The sequence below is a fragment of the Aythya marila genome, assembly GCF_965140915.1.
Source record: "Aythya marila genome assembly, chromosome: 6".
In the NCBI taxonomy this organism is placed as follows: Eukaryota; Metazoa; Chordata; class Aves; order Anseriformes; family Anatidae; genus Aythya; species Aythya marila.
In genome coordinates, this window is record NC_139047.1 from 19,662,147 (window position 1) to 19,680,178 (window position 18,032).

At 38.2% G+C, this 18,032-nt stretch overlaps 1 protein-coding gene across 2 annotated transcripts in view; it reads right to left on the reverse strand.

Annotated features, from left to right (window-relative positions):
- Positions 1-4,565: 4,565 nt before the first annotated feature.
- Positions 4,566-18,032, reverse strand: part of CERS6 (ceramide synthase 6) — a 120,992-nt gene continuing 107,525 nt past the window's right edge. Inside the window, exons 9-11 of one of the 2 annotated variants that reach the window (XM_082763390.1) lie at positions 15,056-15,212; positions 14,029-14,052; positions 4,566-10,074 (exon numbers count right to left, since the gene is read on the reverse strand). In XM_082763390.1, the coding sequence (XP_082619516.1) occupies positions 9,913-10,074; positions 14,029-14,052; positions 15,056-15,212 (343 nt within the window). In that variant the 3' untranslated portion in view covers positions 4,566-9,912. The remainder of the gene's footprint in view (positions 10,075-14,028; positions 14,053-15,055; positions 15,213-18,032) is intronic. The other variant, XM_082763391.1, reaches the window with a different exon arrangement.

The window sequence follows — 18,032 nt, forward strand, 5'->3', positions numbered from 1 at the left end:
CAGCCTATAAACACACTGGATGAATTGCCTGGCAAGCGCACTAAGTCCTAGCAGAACAAATAGTTACATCATTTAAAGAAAAATCTGCTCTGTCAGTTTGTCTTTTTTTTTTTTTTTTTAAAAAAAAATCCAAAAAGATGACTAGGGCAGACCATAGGCAGAACTTGAACCGAATTTGTCAAATCAAGTTTTATATTGGCCTGAAATTAGTCTATTTTGAAACTGTTTTTAAAAAAACAGACATGTATATGTATTGGTTCTAGAAGTAAGCCTCTGTTAGGAGCTGCTATTGAGCATATTTGCCTTTACTGAAAGACAAGAATTCTTCACAATCATTTGCTCCATGTTTAGACAATCATTTTGCTAGGACATGAGTGCAGAATAATTAGCTACCAATACCAAAAGATTAGTTTGGCACATCTGTTTTCTTTCATTTTTGGACAAAAAGTGATTCTGCTACACTTAAGTAAATGAGATGTGCAGCAGTGCTGTGCTGTGGCTCTACAAGGGATCTATTTCTGGACTAAAAATATCAGTCACTGATCTCCATGAAATGGATCATCAGTCGGGAATAATCGTAAATGGTACCTGGACAGAATTAACAACACGAAGAACAGTGTTCATTCACATGGCAGTACAGCTGCAGAAGAAGGTTTAACAGGTGGAAGAATCTGGCCCACTGACTTCAATAAGAAGAAACCTATAGAGTGCTAATGTACTTCACCAAAAGGAAACTGAATATACTAGAAGATCAATCATCGAATATTCCAAAATCTACTGCTTACCTAGGATATATTTATGGAGAACTGACTTCATCCTCCACTGTGTGAAGTGTAACAGTGAGGACCACCATTCAAGACCTGGACTGAAGACTAATCCTATTTCAGGGATGCAGGAGACTCTCTGAATGAGTATAATTTCCTGAAAGTTCCCCAGGACACACGAGCTAATTCCCCCTTGCAAATGCTGGGAAATTTAAATAGCTCACTCTTGGGTAGCTGTACCATTAAGGCTGGGCACTGAGTCAGGGCTCCCTCACAAGGACTCACTAATGACACCACCTGCAACACCCATTTGAGTACAGACACTTCTTACTTTCAGGCCCGATGCACCCCTGAAGTGTGACTGTTAGTTCCCACTCCTGGGTTTTTGCAAACTGCATATCCATTACTGAGACCTGTCTTGGGCTTCAAATTTGGAAATTAGGATTTGGAAATCGCAAGAGATGTAAACAAGCAGCACACTGATTTGTCACTGACCATCCTCTGGCAGAATTACTAAAACCAAAGCCCTTTTACATATACAGCAGTGAAGATTTGAATATTCATCAGTGCAGTCAATATACATACATCCATTCTAAATGGCACTCTAAAAACCGTTGCCTCTTGCTCCATAGTTGTGGCTTGGTTATGTGAATGATGTAGCAAGTTCTGGTCTAACAGTTTCCTGTACAGTATTTGCCTGATGACATTTCCACACTGTTTCCCCATCTCCACTGAAACAGTACAGAGAAGCCTCTGTTTCTTGATTTTGTTGATAAGAAACAGTGTGTTTGAAGCTTTACCTTTTAAAAAATACATTAATCAGTCCCCTGATGGCTGTTCTGATAACCCTGAATCAAGAAGGCTACTGAGAATACCACCAACTCAAGCTGTACAGAGGACAGCGTCATCTCCCGGCTCTATGATACAGGTTCAGATTGCCTCACAATTGCACTGGAAGTTTTTTTCCCCAACATCCAACACTGCAAGCTCAAACCCAATTTGCTGTTTTTAATATTCCAAAATCTTTCTTATCACTATTGCTTTTCAATTTCTTTCTCCCACTCTCTCTGTCGGTAGGGTTACTCTTCCCCAGAACACCTTAATATGTTTACCTTAATAGTTTACCTTAGTATTACCTTAATATGTTTATTTTGCCAACACACCTAACCTTAGGGCTCTCTGCAGGCTGTTTTATGTGGCAATCCATAGCCCCTCATACTGTGCATTAACTGAATTTCATGAAAGTAGGGCTAGTTTACCTCCAGGGTAATCTTTCACTGCTTCTCATCTACTAGTTCTAAAACACTTTTTTCAGAACTTTTTTTTTTTTTTTTTTTTTTTTAAATTTCACTCTTGATTCCATCACATTTTTACTTTAGGACTGAACTAGGAGTCCAAAAGCATGGGCTGCCTCCTACAGCCAGCCTCACTTGCTTCCTCTGTGCAAAGCAAAGCAAACCCCGTGGCTCCCCTGATGCACCAGCAGCAGCAGTCTAGGGAAATCCAGCTATCTGCAAAGTGCTCAACCCCTGCCCCTCTAACACTTGCATAGCTAAGCTTCACAGGGCAGGTTATAGGTGTTAATGAAAAATAAATGTAAAAGTAAAATAATCTTATTTGCATAAAGCAAATTAACCTACATTTGCCTTGCACAGATAGGTTTTGGATTACCAAAATTAATGGACAGCTGCTTAGTATTGGGTTTTCACAAAGCTGTGATCTCTGCCTTTTACAGTGCAGAGGGAAGAGAAATCAGCAGCAAGAATTCTGGACACCACAGTTAGCCCAACATGCATTCTAGCTTCACACATGTTACTCATACCAATATACCTCTGATATCTCTTAAACTTTTTAATATTGAGTGTGTTTACATTTTCAAACTCCCCAGTAAAACAAACATGGGAACTCAGTGGAAATCACATTACAACCATCCTGGATTCCTCTAAACCTGAGCACAAATTAGAATCCTGTTCTATGAAATTCACTTAAGAAGGCAACCTACTGACATAGGTAGGCAGCGTGAAATAAGGCAAATGGCCGGGAATAGCATCATACAGAACAGGGCACAAAGAGGAACAAAAACAAAACAAAACAAAACAAAACAAAACAAAAAAAAGCAAAAAAACAGGATAAATTAGGGAAACAGCAATCCTCCATCCATGCTATCAGAGCCTGGACTACTGGTGTGGAGTGGAAATTCCTCTGTGCAAGCTCCCAGGCTCTGTCCATCACAGTGTGATGAGCTGCGTCACACTGAAATTTGCCCACTTAACACCTTTATACATTCAGATTCCTTCCACTCACCTCTTGTCCTGCAGGAGTCTGTGCTGGTCTCTCAAATGGCATTCTCTGTGGGCAACCACTGGGTTTTAGCTCTTCCGAAGCAGCACTGACCTCCTGAGGCTTCTTCTGAGATGGTGTTTCTTGTACAGAGGGTCTTTTACAGACTTAAAGGCAGTACACCAAGGAATTCTTGCTATTTCTAATATTATCCTGAGCCACTTTCTGTACACAGTGGCTCTTCCTGTACTATGTAAGTCGAGGAGTAGACATAGAGTAGGAAGCAAAAGACATTAGACATACAACTGAATAAACTAAAGAATAATTACATCTCTTAATAAATCTCTTCAATAACAAGAATTCAAATGCTGTATTAAAAGCACTGCAAGATTTGCTTTATATATTATAATAGACATATATTAACAATTGCAGTAATTACAGCATCACAGAATTAGTTCTTTAGTTTGTTAAACACAATGCAAATCCCCAGGTTTACTTCTCTTCGAAAGACAAATCTTCCACATGACATGTGAAGATTCCTACATAACTGGTAATTGTGTTATGAAAACTACTTCCTTAATTTTCTGCTGAAGTTGTGTGAATACTTTTTATGCATCGCATAATAGTATATATGTTTATGCAACATTTGAGTAATTCCTCATAATGTTTTAGTGCTGCACCACAGGCTGCCGGACGGTGGAATTTTGTAAGCTCTACTTTTGTGACCGTATGAAAGAAACTCCAGCTCAGGCATTGCTACACATAGCTAGTCTTTGTTTAAAAAACAAACCAAATCCAAATCCACCAACCAAAAAACAACAAACAAACAAAATAAAAAGACAAACCCTCAGCCACCCACCTATAAGCCTTTACCCCACTTCCTCTTAACAGCAGTGAAAAAAAAAACACAGAATCCTATCATAAATAAGCAAGCAGATTTGGTCTACTCCGTAATGACACAGGCCTGAAAGATGCAGGTTCCTTGGCAAAATAACAGCTTTTTCTCTGGAGAACCACTGTACAACAGTGGCCCTCTTCTCTCACTTCCAGAAGAGGTAAGTAGTTAGTGCTTTACTGACTGATAGTCTAACCAGAAACAAACAAACGAATGTCTAATTAAAAAAAAAACTCTGACCACTTGTACTGAAAAAAATTACAGTTTTTCTGAGGCTCAAGCTGGTATTTCAGAAATGATAACTTTCAAAATTTTACATTTGAAATCTTAGCAAAATGACTTTTTTTTTTTTGTAGTTTATTTTATTTTTATTTTATATAGAGAGAACTTGCTCTTCTGACACTTATTGTTATGAACTGCCTCAACCAAAAAATACCAGAAAATACCGCAGTGATGACCTCAGCAAAAACATAGTTTATCTGCTCTAGAAATGCTGGCATCTGCAGTGCGGATGACAATCCTTGATCTAAAAGAAAGGAAAAATGTCATTTGCATTTCATGAAAAAGAGAAGGCAAGTGACAGTAGATTCCTAATACTTATGTTTATTATGAAAGTGTCTCCAAATTTAAATAGCCCACAATACTGATTGGTTCCAGAGACTTTATGAGGGATAATTATTTTTCATATTAAAAACAAACAAAACCAAACCAACCAAGTTAAACACAAAATAACTCCCAAAGTTCTACACAATAGCTATACATAAAAGGACTTTCAGCTAGCTAGCACATCACTGTGTCTGGGACAGTGGAGTTCCTACACATCACTGCATTCTGAAAGAGTTGCTCAAGCACAGGATTGTCATGAAAACACAGGTGAAATAGTGTCATCTGCCTCACCCTGATTTGCAACAGGCAGTCAACATGCACAATACATATGAGAGCTTGTCTATGGATCTACTTAAATCCCAGGACTGTGAGAAGTTGAATTTCAACAGAAGAAGATGTAAAATGTGTTTCCTTACACAAATCATTTTAGGTCATGTAAGACAATCTTGTTGGTTTTTCATCGTCACAGCTCCATAACATCAATTCATGGTATTTCCTCCATTTTTCAAATTGAAAGCAGTTTCAAAAACAGAATTCTGTACAGACACACTCAAACTCTGTGTTTTCATTGCAACTACAATCAGAAATCTTTACAATTTAAAGGCTACACATTTATGCCACTTTTCCAAACTTCCACTAGTGTTTTTCAAAAAGAAAAGAAATAAAGAATAAGGTTGTCTTACTGAAGTTCCCATTAGGTCCCTGTTCCAAATCAAAACCAGTCAAAACAAGTAATACAAACTGGTTTTGCTTTATGGTTTAAAGGCAACTATAGTTTGCAGAACACTGAAGTTAGGCCTAATAGGTTTTACATTACAGGAAGGGTAAAAAGTATTCAATAGCTCCTTTTGCACAAATGTCACAAGTAGTAGACAATAGGAGACATACAAAAATGGGTTGTAGCAAATAGATTAAAAAAATACCAAAGCATCAACTGTAGAAAACCAATAATAGCCCATGTTTCTCCGAGAATACGGAAGGCTGCAGTAATGAAAAGATGAATGTAACAGGCATTAGGCTTCCTACTAGAATACGCTGCGTAAAACATGCAGCATCTAAATCAACTCATGTTGATCATCATTGACATTTGCTGCAGGGTAACAGCTTCTGCCATTGTGTTCTGTTCAGAACTAGAACGTGATTTTCACTTAAAACAGATATAGATTTAAAACAAGAATCGTTTTACCATAAGCAAAGCTTTAGTGCATGTACTTGGGTCTCAGAAAAAGGATTTGGCATCAGCAATCACACAGACTAGTTCCAGGCTGAAACAGGAGCACCTAAAGATGTGACACCCATTTCAGTTCTGCTGGAATCATTAAATAAATAACACATATAAAAACTACAAAATGGCAACAAGGAAACAGCATGGGACACTTTGGTATTTTAGAACTAGCACTATTTAACAGCAATCAAGATCCAAACGACGCCAATATCCACCCTTGTTGTTTGATCAGATATTTCTACCAATTTCTGCAATGTATAAGTGTTTTGTTTTTTTTTAATGGAGAAAACAACAACAACAAAAACAGCAACATATTTTTCTTTTGGTATGAAAAATGCCAATATGAAAAACAGTAAACAAAAGGAGACCTGAATCTTATTTTACTATATTCTGGGCTGGCTAGGGAGAGAAGACAAATTCTTTCTACTTACTAATAAACTCTACACAACATTTCCTCATTTTCCTACTTCAACATCTCAACCACTGTGTTGTGTACTGTACTATAAAAAGGGAGCATAGAGTTTGAAGACAAATAGGTTACGGAATACAAACCCTCATTTCAAAAATGACTAAAATGACTAAAATGACAATTCTACAAAAGGTACGAATATACAGAACTTTCTAAGATATCGCATTTACCATGAGCCATGCGAATCACTTTAATAAATTTTCAGGAATGTGTGTGATCATCTTCTAAATACTTAATGGCCTCCAAAAGCACCTTGCAAAGCTCTTCAGCAGAGAAGCAAACAAATTCAATTAAAAAGGAAATAGTTGCATGACATTATCTCTGCAGAGTGGAAGAAGAAGCCAAAGTTTTGACAACCATTGGTCAAAGCAATAAATCAAAGCACACTGCCAAGTATGACCACTAAAACACTTGGTCCTTCTCAGTAAAGACAGAAAAAATGTGTGAATTTTTCATCTCCATTAAAAATTGTAGCTTGAAAGTTTAGCGATTGTTCAGCAAAGGTTAATTAAGTACTTGACACTTCTTTAGTCTTATCCCATTTCCGCAAATATGCCATTTGAATCTCTTACCTTGCCTATTTTCCAGACATATCTGTATTAAGTTTATCCTAGGCTGCTAAGAATGGACTCCAAAAAGCCTGGTTTATAGGAGATGAGTAAGTTACTAGACATCAGCTGAATCTTGGTAACTGTTTACATGCTTTAGTGAGTAATAGACACAACTTATTTTAAATGTCAAAGGAAGAGTTTCAATTCAAGTTGCATTATTTAACAGTGGGGGTACACTAAGAATCTACATATCCAGAAATGGTCAAGCCAATTCAAGGGTTGTAACCTTGACTGAACATCTGAATCAATGCTCTACAGCACAACTGGAGAGGACCAACAGAGAGAGACCAAAGGTCTCCTGTCTCTTGTTTGAGGACTGTTCATGAGAATTGCTTTCTTTCCTGATATCGATGATATCACAGCACTACAGGTGTACACCAACAGTTGAGAGCAACATTTTGTCCCCACATACAACAAAATATTTACCAGAATGCCATTTTTATACCTATCTTTGCAGAAGGAAAAGGTCCAGTAGAGGTAGAAATCAACATTATGAAGATGTGTTTCAGCTATTCACTGAGGGGGTGATTGGGCACTGGAGCAGGCTTCCCAGGGCAGTGATCACAGCACCAAGCCTGCTGGAGTTCAAAAAGCATTTGGACAATGCTCTTGGACACATGGTCTGATTTTTAGGTAGACCTGTGTGGAACCAGGAGTTAGACTTGGTGATCTCGGGACCCTTCCAACTGAGGGTATTCTATAATTCTATGATTCTAAGCTGTTACTCTCAAGAACTTTCTCAGCAGGTCAGATGTCAGAACTAACAATGCTTATTCAATATATCCCAATAAAATTTTATTTTAAAACCTTACTATAATGTTCATAGTAATTAGTAACAACTGCCACTTCAAATACTGTGGATGGGATACCTTCTATTGCAATCATGGTATCTTCACACATATACCTGGCCTTACAGATAACTGTATGAAATCAGGGTCACAGGAGACAGATTAGAAAAATTAGAGGCAAAGAAGCTTTTAGGGGAGAAGGAGATTTGAATAAGACTCTCTTGCTCCCTCATATATGCTCAGGGGCATATAAGCTTTGAAGCTGTTGAATTACAAGGCGCCTGGATTTTTCAAGGGATGTCTGTAAAACACAGTGTTCCTCACATGATTTAGAAGTTTTCAGTTTTCTTACCTTTATTTGTTACTAAATGGTGGTACTATTTTCATTCACACCATTCTGTCTTTACTTTCAGCACATCGTTCACTAACATGCATATGGTCCCTATGGATAATAAAGGTTTCCAAAGTTTTCAAGAGTCACGAGTAGAATGGAACGAATTGCAGTGTTTCAAAAAGAGAGAAGTGGCAACAAAACTTTCTTCAGTGGAGTCTGTATACATTAGAGCCTTTAAACATGTTTTATGATGATAGAAATCATCTATATTTTGCTATTTGCATAGGGTGGAAGGAATAAGAAATACTTCCTGGCCTAGGCTTCCAGCTGAACACAGCACTCCAGTCCCTTTCTGTACAGAAGACACACTGTTACATTTTTTTCTGATTTATTCCTTCCCTTTTTTTTTCCTTTTTTATTTTTTTTTTAAATATATATATAAGTCTTTGGTCTACAAGCACATTGGTTCTGTGTGCACATATACAATACTGTTAAACAGTAGGTTGCATAGAGTCTGTTGCCCAAGAACCTTGCCTACTTTTGGCACTGCTGTCACAAATCACAGAAAAGTGTCCTCCAAGAGTTGTATGATCCTTAGCATCCTACATCAAACTGTGATCTAGAAACTGGAATAAGTGTTATATGTATATATATATATTATGTTAAAAGAGGATGTTAGTTTTAGGTGTTATTTTGTCTTCTTTGGGACACGGTTTGTAAATATTGGATGAAGTAGGAGAGCAAAATTATTTAACAGACACACCTTTTTTTTTTTTTTATGAAGGTGACAAAATACTGCCGAGCCTTCGAAGTTTGCTGTGAATTATGTTAAGTGAATTTTGCTCAAGTTCTCATGCATTTAAAATAAACTACTTCTAGTAATGTATGGCATTGTGCATTTTCTCTCTTCAGCCTACCAAAAAAGTGGCAATAATTATAAGAATGATACCTAGACTGAACTGTGTTTGAGGAAGCAATGACTTTCAATCTGCTGTTTTTTCAATAACAACTCTGCTCTCATCCATCTTAATTTACAAGATCAGTTTCAGGAGTGAGTTCTGGATTCACAATGGTGCACTTGAACAAATACCTTTCAACATGGAATCTCCGCATAAAGCTGCAATCTATAGAGGTCAAAAAATTGCAAGACAAAAAAAACCAACAACACAACAACAAAACAAATAAAAAACAATACAAGAATGAGTGTATCTTAACCATTAACATAAATGCTTTTGGGCATTTGCACAACCAATCAAATCTACTTCTAATGCAATTAACCACCAATTTTGAATTTTAGCTTATGCTAAAATAACATCTCACAATGGCAACAGTTCTTTTTCCCCAAATTGCTAATGGACCATATTACCTACTATTTAAAATATCAATCCAATGTTTTAAAACTTTCTGTTGGAGAAACGGCCACTGTGAATTGATAGGCAATTTCAAAACCAGCACTTTAAAACACAAAGATAGCAAAAATATCTGAAGCGGAACTAGAATCTGTAAAGCTATGTTCTGTCTTTTGTAATTAATAAATCAAGCAACTATTACTTATAGCAGACTCAGCAAAAGCAACAGGGATGGACAGAAGAGATCTGAGCGTGATGCTCTCCACCACTGAGAAAAAAGTTTGAGAAAGGATATTCCCTTTTGTTCAGAAGTTCCCAGAAAGAATACAAAATAAATAATATTTTAAAGACAGTACAAGTGAAAATACTGCTCCCATTGTGTCAATTACATACACATACAGCATGCCTACGTATACAGAATGATGTGTTGTCTTCATTCACAAACAGGAAATATGGCAGTGCACTATCTGAATGCTTTTATACTCCTAATTTTTTCTGATGCTGAGATATATGAAGAAACCGCATTCGCAACTTATAATTTACTTCCATAGCAAACAGTTCATTCTGTTTGTGTCTCATGACACCCAGGGATTAATGCTCCTCTGAGCAAGTGCCACCAGTGATATACCCATTTGTCCCATTGGCACCACCGGTCCCATTAGTGGTGATAGAGCTGTGCGGGGTCTTTGAGCGAGGTACTGTTTCTTCCTCATCTGAACTTGATTCAATGTCACTTCGGTCATCCTTTGCTACCTGCAGAATTTGAAGAAGAAGCAAGCAGTAGATAATTTTAAGGAAAGAACTGAGCTTTTTGGTTCAAGCTGGAGTCAGAGAATTCAAACAGCTTTCAGCTGGAGCTTTGAAAGTGGTATCAGCTCTGGCACATTCTCTGCCTTTGCCTGCCTGCACAGCTTCAAACACAGCTGCCTGTACACACACCCTCTGCATGCAGAGGCAGGGTGGGAACTGTGCCCTGATGCATTAAAGGCATTATGTCAAAGGGAGAGCACAGAGTTCAAGGCAAAGGGTGGTGCCCCAACTAAAGGTAACCACAGTCCAAGCTCCCTAGTTCAACCTAGTCTATGTCCTTCTGCCCTCCCACTACAACTCCATTTTCTTTGTCTTCCAGACATGGGGAGTCTCATAACTGGCACAGGGATTCCCATACTTCCTTTGGGGTGATTTTCTTTGACCTGATAATGCCAGAATAAATAAAAAGTACTAAAGTACTAACTTATTATTTATAAGTACTAACTTCTCCCCCATCACCTTCCACATGGCTCCCAGGAGCTGTGCTGTGGGCTGGCTGTAGGAGGTAGGAGTGCTGGCCTAAACACACCTCACTGCACCAGTCTCTGATCTCTGAGACATGGTGAGAGCAGTGCTCGGGAACACCAGTTGTAGTCCAGTCCCTAGCACAGGAACCCCACACGTTCTCGAGCACTTCAACCATCTGCCCCAGTGTGCCATTGGAAAGCTGCTTCAGAAACACGCTGACTTTAACTGCTAGGGATTTCCTGCTAATTTCCAGCTGAACTTCATTCCTGCCAATTTATACCCATTTACTGGATGAATTCTGTTCCTTAGACTAAGGAGTCTGCTCTTCTCCATTGTAGAGCTCTTTGAAGATCATAAATGAGGATCACTAAGTTTGAGAACTGAGCACTAAGTCCCTTCAGAATCCCTGAGGTGACTTTGCTTTGCTGTGTTCAGTCATGTGCACCAAAAACAAGTAAAAATGTGGGGAAGCCAACAACAGACAGGTTAAGAAGAGCAAAGAAGGGCAACAGAAAAGAAAATCCTGCAAAGAAAAAGCCCTGCCTACCCTATTTTTTCAGGGCTGTTTTTTTTCTAGGAGGTAACAGCGGCACTGCCAACATGTAGGATCATAGGATAACTCAGGTCAGAACAGGCCTCAGGAAGTCTATGCCTAGCCTCCTGCTCACAGCAGGATCATCTGTGAAGTCATCGAAGGTTTATCCCAGAGCTTTATCCAGACTGGTCTTGATAAACTCCAAAACTGATAAAAGTACATGAGAGAAGTTTAAAAAGAGAAAAAAAGAAAAAGAAAAATCGGCAGCAACAGAGAGAGGCATGAAGTCGAAGATGCAGGCAGCTTTTAAAGATGCAGCTGTCCATGCCTGACTGTATAGCTGAGCTTCCCAATTCTTTTTGGATCTATCCATCCTGTGCAAGTTACCACATCTGAAAATGACAATTGACTTTACTATAGGGAGTGGACATAAAGGTGACAAAACTCATGGCAAGTCTTTTCACCAAGGAAATTAAAACAATTAAAGAACAGGGAATGTCACTGAATATATATGTTTGCTTACAACAATCCTCCGCCATCCCAGAAACCCCTGAAGACAATTTTGCTCTCCAGCTGTTGCTTCAGAAATGACTATTTGCCTTTGAGGCTCCCAGTGCAGTTACCACCCTTACAATACTGTAACACCTGAGTAACACTACTCTGTTTGGGAACAGAGAAGAAAGGAACACAAAGTTCCCATACGCCTGAGCATAACTGCTTTTTAATGTCAATGTCTAGCATGGCAGCAGTTCTGACACCTGTGAAATTGGACTCAGCTGAGGTCAGAAATTCAATACCATACCTACGCAGCTTCAATTAACAGATTACTTCAGTGTCTTATATACAGGGACTTTTGTATTAAAACTGTTGTGGATATAGAACTAAGCTCAGAATTACACCTTTATCAGACAAAAGAGAATGGGCTCTCAGAGTGTGCCTGTGATCAACGTGAGGGCAGACTAGACGATCTTAAAATTCTGCATCATTTTAAATTCTTTTAATATATTAAATTTACTGCAAAATCCTCTGCTAGCATCCTGCCCTGAAGCCAATTAACCAGAAGAAGATTGTATGATGGGACCATTTATACAGTGCAGCAAGTGACATACCAGGGCCTTTCTACATGTACATAAAACGTGGTATGAATGCAGCACATCTTGCAGTACTTAATTATCTTTGTTTATTTCCAAAAGAACCCATTGGAGTAATTCCTACAGAGTGCATTTAGAAAATATGTACCTAGATTTATAAAACTCCTAAGCATAACAAAAATTAAGAAATAGATTATCAGGACTGGTTACAAATTTAATGATAAGAAATTGCTTTACTAGCTGAGCTGTTCCAAAGGTAAATAATCACAGAATCACAGAACTGTAGGGGTTGGAAGGGACCTCGATAGATCATCGGGTCCAACCCCCCTGACAAAGCAGGTTCCTCAGAGCAGGCTGCCCAGGTAGGTGTAGTGACCAGGTAGGGACCTCTCCTAAGACATGCCAGAAAGGTTATATCTGTTCTGCAACAGGAAATTTGATTCACATCCTCAGTCCATGCTCTAATAGATGTGCCTTTGATTATGAAGGTAGCACAGCCACCATTTTGGTTGCAGCCTCCCTGCAAAACTGTCTCTTTAGGAAAATCCCTCCCTGACTCACCAAACTGTTCCATTAAAAACACCTGAAAGCAATACACTTTATAACACAGATGTTGTTATTTGTCTTGACATTATTATTATTATTATTATTTTTAATCAGTGAGGTGTTTTGGTTTTGGTGTTGACCCAAAATAAATTACATTTGATTTATGGATATATTTTGCTGGGAAAAGTTCTGTCCCAACACTTTCTGCCCAATAAATAATCTGAGTGACTGCAAAACTGACATGAGATATATTTATAGAGGATCTACATTTCTATTTATTTCAGGAAGACTTATTTCCTGTGTCTGTTATTCTATAGGAGAAAAAAAATAAATAAAAGTAATGCATAGAAAGTAATGGTTATTAATGTCTAACACTTGTGGTGGAACTACAACTCACTGAGCATCCTGTGTGTGACAACTGAGACTTGCAAACTGGCCCTACCACCAGGCTGGACTTCTATCCTCATGATCCTTTGACCTACTTTTCTCGATGTGCCTAAGACGGCAAAGCAGAAGTAAGGTAAGGATGACTACAAGGACTGGTGCAATTCAGAGTTTTACACTACACAGGCCTCACAGTAATGAAGAATTTCCTCAGACTAGTTTCTGGTGGGGAAAGACACCGGTGTACGGTACAAACTCTTGAACTACATTGGTGCAATTTTTCAAATGGCCTCTAGATGCATCTAGTTCTAGTAAATACTAGTAATACAACAATAAAACCATAATTAAGAAAGAAGATCTACTGTAAGATATCTACAAAGTTCTGTGAAAACACTGCTTATTTTATTGTGGAAACTGAAAGACTAGGGTTGTAAGTGAGGAAGAAAGTTAAGATCTAGAGGAAGAATCCTCAAGTCGTGTATGTGCAGCTTTAACATTGTCACTGTCTTCTTGCAAGTGTCTAACTCTGCTTTCATGCAATCTTAATTTCCTCCTTCTGTGCAATTGGTTGAACTACAAGGCAGAGGACTTATGCTCTCACATATGCTTCCTCAATGGTGACAGAGCAGCATGTGTAAAAATGGTTGTAATGCAATAACACTCAGATACTATGAATAGAAGAGGGTTTGAATGGTGTTGGACAATGCACGGGAAAGAAGCAAAAACACCCTTTAAAGACAGCCTTCCTTTAAATATGTAATCACAAACAATGGATAAAAACATCAAGCAGAAACAGCAAAAGAAAAAAAGAAAAACAACACCCTGCTATTGTGCAGAGCACATCTTTTGCATAGTAAATTTAAAGAAACTTACATGCAAGGGGTTCCACTTCCCAGCCTTCCAGCACAGCACAAGGGAAAGGATAAACAAGCAGAGTAAGAGACAGTATGAAACACTTTTTGAAGTCACTGGTTTAATTCAAATGGGACAGCTGAGGGTAATAACTGGTAAAAGCAGAGAAGCCCGAAGTGTGGCTTTCAGGCATAATACAGTTCAAGAACACACAGCCACGAGAACGAGTGGCAGACTCTGGACTCTGTCCAGCAAGAGGCTGAGCTCTCAAATACATTCACAGAAAGCAGTTATCTTCAGAACAATCCCATTCCCTTCAGAGGTGGTCACATGTCTAAAATATCAACTTATGAGCTCTACTGTTTAAGGGCAAAATACCCTGTACTTTACATGATCAATGTAAACTTCTTTAATCTAAATATGAGTGCAGATTCTGCAAAGGAAGTGTACTGGGGCTAGTATTTCTGTGAATTACATCTCCCCATCAAATCTAACACTGTTAGCAATATACTACATCGCATCCCAAACAGTCTTGCTGTGAGATTCCTAGAAAGCAAGTACATAGCCCTTTGCAGGATCTCATTATACCAAAATCCAAAAGAGATTGTGGTTTGTAACTTTGCCACTAGCAAAGGCAGCAGAATTTCAGTTTGTATTATTATAACTACCAGCTGGGAAATTAACACTTTTCTAACTACTATAAAGAAGAGAAACAGAACTGGCAGTCACTAAAGAGCAGTTTGCCTTTTTTTTTTTTTTTTTTTAAATCCGATTTCTGGAATGTAGTTTGGTTCAGTGCATCAGATTATAAAAAAGAAGCATGGAAGCACATATAAATACAGTCACTATAAAGAATGTACTAACTTATTTAACATTTGTTAGGAGTGGAAGAAAATTCCATGAAAAGGAAAGATGTGTTTATGTAAGACAACATGTGCCTTTAGTAATGGGTTATGGATCAGAAAGAACAAGTACCTAAGAAGTAACCATGTATTGATAATGAAAAAGTTAAAAAGAGTAAACACGAAACAGAGGTGTGCTGTCTTACCTTGCCCTTTGAAATAGCTTTGTAGGCTGCCTTTACAATTAGGTAAGACCAAAAACAGTGCAGAATTTGAAGAACCACAAGCAACACATTGAAGACCCACAAGGCAGGAAAATTGCCCAGAGCTTCATACAGTTCAAACAACGTAGTGTTTAATATCCTAGAAGAGAATGAAACAGAAAAATAATTACACTTGCTTTAGGCCAACAACCTAAAAAAAAAGACCTTTATAAATCAAGATGACAAATACGTGATAAGATGGGATCCACCCATATAGTTGCTTCTTACAGCAACAGCGACTTGGACTGAATTGTATTGGTGTCTCCAGAGATTACCACCACCAAAATGTTGCTTTCAATGTTTAACATCACTTAACAAACATCATGTATAGGAAAAAACAATTCTCAGAGTGCATTTCTTCCCTTCTTTTATAAAGCTGGCAGGTGTCAACTCTCTTAAATAACCCCATCCCTGATTAATAACAAAAAATACCTATTTATTTATTTTTGATCTTGACTTCTGATGGGTTTGGGTTTAGTAACTGCCTATTACCAATAGGTAAGAGAATGCATGAGGATTGCTACTTTGCACTACAACTCCCAGGCAGTACTGTGCTCTTCAAACCACACTCCCAGGCTGGGATGGTGATTGCAACCTCCCTTGCTACACAAGGGAGAGCTGTACAAAGAGCTGGGCAAGGTTCCCTGCACACTGCCATCTGAAGTCCTGACAGAAGCTGATGGGCTTGCCTCAGCGTACACAGCTATGAATGTCTTTTCTTTCTTGACATCAACAAAGTGAGTAAAGTGCTATCAAGAACAGAAAACACAGCCTGAGCATGTTCCATTAATATGAAACTTTACCAGTATATGAAACAACGGCATACACATGGCAGGATTCCACCCCTTGTGGGGTTTTCCAAGACTGAGAGTGAGCTTTAGTGCAGGCACTGAAAGTGATGCTAAAATATGACTTGCAAAGCTTTGTAAATACAGAACTAATTATTCTCTGCCCATAACACTGATATAACAGATGATTTTGATCTAGACGTTAGCAAATAGCCTGACAGTAGAAAGTGAATAACAGGCATTAAAACAATTGCATTTTTGGAAACAAATAACGATCTATGAATGCCTGTTATGGGAGGATGGAGGTGGCCAAGAAAGGAGGAAATATGAGGATTTGTCAATCTCCATCCATTTTCCCTGCTGTTATGTATTTTTTTTACTTAGCTATCAGCCTGTAGCCACTAGATGGCAGCAGATGTGCTTTGTCTGAAGGCAAGGGATCTAACTGAGGTCCTGTAAGGGATTCAGGACAGTATGCTTTACTTTTGAAGTGTTAGAGATACTGGGCTCTACTTTTTAATAAACAATCAAGCTTGCCATAATCCTTTCCATATAAAATTCAGCTCAAGCAATATTTTATTAAGAGGAACGTACACACAGCAAACCCAGAAAATAACATTTAGTGGTAATGATTTATGCGTATAAACAGTATTGGCCAAAAATCAGTCAGCAATTTTTAATACACTGGCCTTAATACTCTAGGGCATTTCATAATAAATATTTTACCTTTTTGTTTTTGCTTTCTTATGCTAAACTACAAATGCTTTGCAATTTAGTGACAAGTGGACTTCTTATAACCTTATTATCCAGCTGTGTTTTTTAGAACGTTTTCTGTTTCTGGAGTGAACATCAGAAAAAGAAACTGTTTTCCAGCTGATGCAAAAAACCCCATCACATTATTGCTTTTGTCAGCTAAAACTCTCCAGTCTCAGCTTTCTGCTATTTGTTCTGCCAATGGTAGCATTGCTCCATGGCACTGCAATACCCCACTTCATAATTCAAGGGGAAACTCTCAGGCATATCAAAACATAGCTGTAGTCAGCACTGTTTTACTTCACCAGTACTTAGTTTAGTTCAAACTACGATATCAAATTCAAACTTTACATCAACTCCTGTATGCAAGCCTACTGTTATTTACATCCAACTGTCTTCTTTTATGTCTAGAATTTTATGTGCTCCAGAATTTAAGTGCAGTTTCTACAGGTTTCTATCTGAATTTTTATTCACTGGCCTGAGTTAATCTCTGCTGACTTCCATAGTAGTCAAGTCAAAAAAGCAGCATTAGAGACACAGATGGTCTGTTCTTGCAGGACTGCAAAATATTACGAAGATGGGAAGGCCAAAAAGAGTGCTTGTGATTCCAAAAACAGTTTCACTGTGCAAATGAGTCATCTACTGTGTACGAGGTATGGGAAATAAGCTTGCGCTGGAAAAGCAGAACTCTCTGTAACTTGCTTGTGCCTGGCATACTAAGGACAGACTGGAACTCTCCATAAAAGCTGCTGAAAAGATCTCACTAATTGCTCAGTAATGTTAGGAGGTGTCAGAGACACGATGTGCAGGCTAGCTGTGGAGATACAGCTAATGCTTACAGCATCTAGGCACAAAAGGCTGAGCAGAAGCTGAGTGGAAACTACAGAAAATTATGGAAAAAATGGAGGAAAGCAAATAGACTTTTTCTAAATATGAATCAATTATTTCATATCAAAAGCCTGAAATGGGGGGAAATCATAAGGTTAATGGGACAGAAAACAGAGAGTAATTCTTCCTATAGATGAGGAAGGGACGGAGGAAGAAAAGTTAGACAACTTTGCACCAATTCTGCTTTTGAAAGAATTCAACAGAAGTATTTTAACCAACTGCATGAGTAACAGGGGCTGGAAGAAGCAGCATGAGAATGGATTACATGAAGGAAAGAGCATCTATGGCATGAATGTATAAATCAACCTTTGGTTCAGCTACTCAGAAAGGTGCTTAGGTACTTAAACCTGCAAACCTGCTGCTGGAATATTTCAGTTCTGCAGTTGTTAAATCCCAGCTTTTCAAAATGAATGGTGGAAACTTTGATTCCTGTCTCTCTGACTTAAAAAGTTGGATTTGATCTCAGAGAAAGAAATTACTTTAAGATGCAA